Genomic DNA, 6,000 nt, shown 5'->3' on the forward strand with positions numbered 1-6,000 from the left:
TCCCATTTTTTGGTTGTTGCTGGAACCTGGATATTAAAATATTATGTTGTAGCACTCTGGGTGCTGATCCTTCCTTAACCCCCTATGACTTGCTATTGTTTTTTGTTTGATTCTTTAATAACTTTCCTAGACTAATTCAGTAAACTCTATCTACCTGGTTGTGTAAAATCTCTGATGTTCCTGATAAGTTCTGCTTTTCTTTTTACCTTGAAATCTTATCTTACTTGGGGTCAGTTCTGTTTAGTATTCAGCCAGTGATTGGTCAGAGGTTGTGTTTAAGTGTCCTGAACAAGAAAAGCGTTCACCTCTTGTTGAATACGTGGGAGGCTTGGAGACTGCCTTCACTGTTTGGAGAGTTCATGAGTTTGCTAGGTAGTCAGCCAGGGTCTAGTAATTCACAAGTTCTCATTCTGGTTACTTCTTAGAGAGGATATCTCTTTTGCAGAGACTTTGGAAAACTAGGTAGATTTTTGGTTTCAGTGGGATGTTCTTTGAGATTTTCCTCTTTAGGTTTCACACTAGTCTGTATTTATAAGGGTTCTATGCATAGCTGTTAATGTCCAGTAATCTTAGCTGTTTTGACAATAGACTGGGACACTTATTTATTTTATTCAGCCATTTAAAAAAATTTGTTCTAATTCACATACATTGACAGTAGAATGCATTTTGACACATCATACATAAATGGAGTGTAACTTCTTGTTCTTCTGTTTGTACATGATGTAGAGTTATATAGGTCATGTAATCATATATGCACATAAGGTAATAGTGTCCAATTCATTCTACTATCATCCCTACCCCCATGCCTCCTGGACTGGGACATTTGAAAATATTCTGTAGAATTAATATTTCCTATGCTACTGGGACCCTAAATTAATCTTTACAAAACTTCTCCAATTATTTTTGGTATCAAGAAAAATATCACTTTATCAGTTATTATAACTAAGTCAATTTCATAATCAAAAGCCCTTAACTTCATGAAAATTAATCATCTTCCTTTACCTAACTAAAACCTATTCTGGGATGGTGGTCTTTAGAGTGTGCAGGACCTATTGCCACATTTTCTATATTTACCAGCTTCCAACTTCTATGTTGTTTCCCACTGTTTCTAGGTTCCTCTGGTTCCTTTGTGGTTGAAACTGGGAGAAAGAAGATGTGAAGGGTGAGAATGGTCATATATATTTTTTTAAACAGAGAGAGAGAGAGAGAGAGAGAGAGAGAGAGAGAGAGAGAGAGAGAGAGAGAGAGAGAGAGAATTTTTTAACATTTATTTTTTAGTTCTCGGCGGACACAACATCCTTGTTTGTATGTGGTGCTGAGGATCGAACCTGGGCCGCACGCATGCCAGGCGAGCGGGCTACCGCTTGAGCCACATCCCCAGCCCCAAGAGAATGGTCATATTTAAGTAGCAGAGTGACATGCTTTTGCATCTTTTCCTCTGCTCATATCAGACATTTAAAGCAACTCTTTTTCCTTTGGGCACATTCATGAGCCCATTCCAGATACTCTAAGATTGAGGACAATTTTGGTAGCATCTCTAAAGCATGTTTGAAATAAGTTTCCCTTGAGCTTGGGAAGAAGTGAAAATACTACTATCATCACTTCTTTTCATATTGGCTTACAGTTCTTGGCCAGCACAAAAATAAGAAAGATAAATAAAGCTTTAGAAATTGGAAAAGATAAAATGAAATTCTTTATTCACAGATTATGTAATATATAATAGAAATTTTAAAAATCTATAAAAATATAAAATTTATAAATAAATTTCATAAGATCACCAAATATAAGGTCAATACACAAAAATCAATGCTCTCTTTAAACATTGGCTGCAAAATTAGACAAATTTAAACATTATAACATCAAATACATATAAGTAAATCTAATAAAAGGCATAAACAATTACACTAAAATATATATAATTTCTGAGAGAATTTTTAAAAATGCAAATAAACAGAAAATAATCTTGTTTATGGATGAGGAGATAAAATATTTTAAAGAAGACAAATCTCCACTCTTTAGATCATAGATTCAATTTGGAATGCCAGTCAAAATTTTTATAGATATTTTTTGGAAATTACAAAACTAATTTTAAAACTCAGAAGCATATTTAGAAGACTTACAACAGCTTAGAAAATCTGGAAAAAACAGAGATAGAAAACTTATACTACTAGATATTTAAAAAATCCTGCTGTATAGCTACAGTAAATGGTAGAGCTCACTATTGTAAATATGAACACAGAACAGATTAGAGACTCACATTATAGGGTCACCTAATTCATGACAGTTCATTGGAGGAAAAGATATTTCTATATTGATGTTAATAAAATTTGGCATCACTGAGTAAAACGAACAGTGACATTTACCTCACACGAGATACAGTTGTTATTTTCTTTATTAATCTTTTTTAGTTGTAGATGGACATATTACTTTTATTTTATTTTTTTATGTTGTACCGGGTATCAAACCCAGCGCCTCACACATGCTAGAAAAGCGCTCTACCAGTGAGCTACAACACAGTCCCCACAGTTGTTATTTTCTAATGGATTATAGATCTAAATATGTATGGCAAAATAATAAAACTTTTAGACTATAAAGTTGTATTACTTTAAGAATATCTTGTTCTATTTTGATTTTCAGAAATTTCTATTTTTAATAATGCTTTAGTTTTAGTATGATATAATTACATGTGTATTGATCCTAGTTGTACTGATGAATTTTGTTGTGCTTTTCAAAGCTGATGATCTGTGTCCTTTGTTTTTTAATCTGAAAAAACTCTTAGAAGTTATTTCTCTAAATTTCATCTGTAACACAGTTCCTCAAAGCATGGGCAAATAGAGGAATAGATCTTTTTGGAGATTTTGATTGAATAACTTTTTGATTCTTCTTGTTAATCTTGTAATTGCTAATCTTTTCCAGATTTTTTTTAAAGACATACATTTCTTTCTTTTTTTTTAAAGAGAGAGAGATAATTTTTTAATATTTCTTTTTTTAGTTTTTGGTGGACACAACATCCTTATTTTATTTTTATGTGGTGCTGAGGATCGAACCCAGGGCCCTGCACATGCCAGGCGAGCGTGCTACTGCTTGAGCCACATCCCCAGCCCAAGACATACATTTCTTTTATCTCATTCTGTGTGAAATCTTTGGACCTTTCAATTCACTAAGTTTGTCTTATTTTTTAATTTTTTTTGCTGTTTGACACATATTTTAGTTCCAAATTTCAATCACTAAAATTATATTTGTATATATTTTCATTTATGTCTCTTTTTTCTAACATGGTATTTTATTAATTCTTTTCAGATTTCTTCTTCCATTCATTTTCTGAGCTTGATCAAATTATTCTTTCATTTAAACATCTCATCCACATAAGTGGCAAAGTAGTCCATGGCATCTGAAGGGGCAGAGCAAATGATGTGACTGTTCCAGGGTGAGCACTGTATATTGCTGACTGAAATCCTGAGACATTGATAGAACTGTAGTGAACCCCTACATGACCAGAGGGCATGGAGAATCAGGTGGCTCCCACTCTAGTGTAATTCAGGAAAAAATGAGGAAGACATTTCAAATTAACTACATTTCCATTACACGGATAAAAATGAGTGACAAAGAGTAATTCTTTCCTTTAAAATGGAAGAAATTTTTTTCACACCTGAATTTGTTTAGTGAGATTTTAATCAGCTGTATTCATAAGAGTAATTTATACATAACTCTGTACTCACTGTTTTTATTGCACAGAGTCCATTTATATAATGACTTTCTCATGAATCTCCCTATAATAAATTCTGTTTTAACTTTAATTTCTTGATTGGTTATGTTATTTTTTTCTGTAATAAATTTTTACTTTTCCCTCAAAACAAATTAATAGATGTGATCCAGAAAAAGAAGTCTTTTCTTCTTTCAAAAATCTTTTTTAGGGCTTCCTTCATGGCCTTATTTCTCAGGCTATAGATTATTGGATTGAGTGTCGGGGGCAGAACAGTATAAAAAACAGTGAGTAAAAAGTCTGACACAGTTGGAGACTCTGAATGTGGCTTTAGAAAATCAAAGGCACTAGTAGAGACGAATAATATGACAACAGATAGGTGGGGCAGGCAGGTAGAAAAGGCTCTGGCTCTGCCCTCAGCAGATGGTATCTTCAGCACAGTAGAGAATATATGCATGTAGGTAACTCCAATAGAGATGAAGCAAGCAAATGTCAACAAGGCCAAGAAGCCACTGACCCCAAGCTCACTCACATATTCATTGGAACAAGAGAGTTTCAGAAGCTGGGGGACATCACAGAAGAATTGATGAATGATGTTGGCACCACAGAAGTGGATGGAGAAAGTAGCGGCTGTGTGCATGACTCCACCAAGGATTCCACTGGCCCAGACAGCTAACAGTCCATGAACACAGGTACTGATATCCATGATGACTTCATAGCGCAGTGGAAGGCAAATGGCCACATAGCGGTCGTAAGACATCACTGTGAGTAATGCCATCTCAGCACAGCCACAGAGAGTGAATGCAAAACACTGCAGTATGCATTCCCAGAGGGAAATATAGCCATTATGCATGAAAGAGTTGCAAATGGACCTTGGGACTGTCACAGAAATGTAGCACAGATCCAGAAAGGAGAGATGTTTCAAGAAGAAGTACATAGGTGAGGAGAGACTGTGGTCCATGGAAGTGGTGGTAATAATGAGAATATTGCCAATTAGAGCCACTATGTATAAGACTAAGAAAATAGCAGCAAATAACATTTCTATTTCAGGCTTGCCAGAAAAACCCATGAGAAGAAATCCACTCATTGTAGTGAAATTAGCCATTTTCCTTCTTGATTTCTAAGAATGATACTGACTGTAGGAAGAATGGAAAATCCTAAAAATACAATGTTTGTTATTCAAGAATCTAATGTACTTACTTGACAAAATGGAAGCATGAAGATTGGACCATCAGCCCACCATTTTAAGCATGAAATAGCTTTACATACTAAGAATTACATAGAGTAATTTTAAATGTTTTGACTCAGCCATAAGGAGGATTAGTAAAATAGATAATATAATTTAGTGTCACTCATTCTAATCAAAGGAAGAAAAATGCATAATTGAACTAATGGAACATACAGCACCCAAGTTTTATACACACTAAATGTTTCATTCAGTTCATATGAGCACAAAACAAACACATTTTTAGAGACATTTTTGAGGTGTCTGTCTTTTTCCCAGTAATCTTCCTAATTTTAAATCTTATTATTTTTCATTGAAACACAGTAATTGTACATTTTTATGAAGTATGGTATATTTTAATTTGTACATGCAATGTGTGATAATCTGTTTTTTAAATTTTTTTTAGTTGTATATGGATACAAATGCCTTTATTTATTTTTATGTGGTGCTGAGGATCAAACTCAGTACCTCACATGTGCCAGGCAAGCCTTCCACCACTGAGTCACAACCCCAACCCCGATAATCTGTTTTTACATCACCACTGGTACTACCTGATCCTTTAATTGCAATTTCATAATTTTGTTTCATATATAAGAGAACAAATTCTTAACATTTTTTCTTTCTCCATGCATTCTTTGGAAAAATAATGTTAAAGATACATGTTACATTAATAGCATCTGTGTAAAAATTATGATATACAGTCATTGTCTTTATCATAAAATATATAAAATCATCTGAAAAAATTCTAAGTGATGAAAGGTCAAAATTTTTCTACTGCATTTTAGAAAAAGAAATTAAATGACCAATATTCTCAGGAAAAGTTACCTACCCTAATTTTTAATTAAATAAGTTTAAAGTAACAATGAGGTACAACTTTTATTCTAGTCAAATTAGCAAAGATCCAAACCCCACAATTCTCTGAGCTATTGAGATTGCAGTCATATGTGATCTTAATCATGCAGTTAGGTTGATAAAGTTTTCACAGAATCTATTTCAGGCATATCTCTGGATTTAGCATAGGAAGTTCAGTTGTCCCTGTGTCTCTGGGACAACTGATAATCAACCTTTAAAC

General features: G+C 33.7%; 1 protein-coding gene across 1 annotated transcript; it reads right to left on the minus strand.

Annotated features, from left to right (window-relative positions):
* Nucleotides 1-3,848: 3,848 nt before the first annotated feature.
* LOC308650364 (olfactory receptor 14J1-like) lies at nucleotides 3,849-4,808 on the minus strand (the record flags this gene model as incomplete). Its single annotated transcript, XM_081296418.1, has 1 exon — nucleotides 3,849-4,808. One exon carries the CDS (start codon nucleotides 4,806-4,808, stop codon nucleotides 3,849-3,851), a length of 960 nt encoding a protein of 319 aa, XP_081152544.1.
* Between the last annotated feature and the right edge of the window lie 1,192 nt (nucleotides 4,809-6,000).

This window comes from Spermophilus citellus, assembly GCF_964194105.1.
Source record: "Spermophilus citellus genome assembly, chromosome: 5".
Taxonomy (NCBI): Eukaryota; Metazoa; Chordata; class Mammalia; order Rodentia; family Sciuridae; genus Spermophilus; species Spermophilus citellus.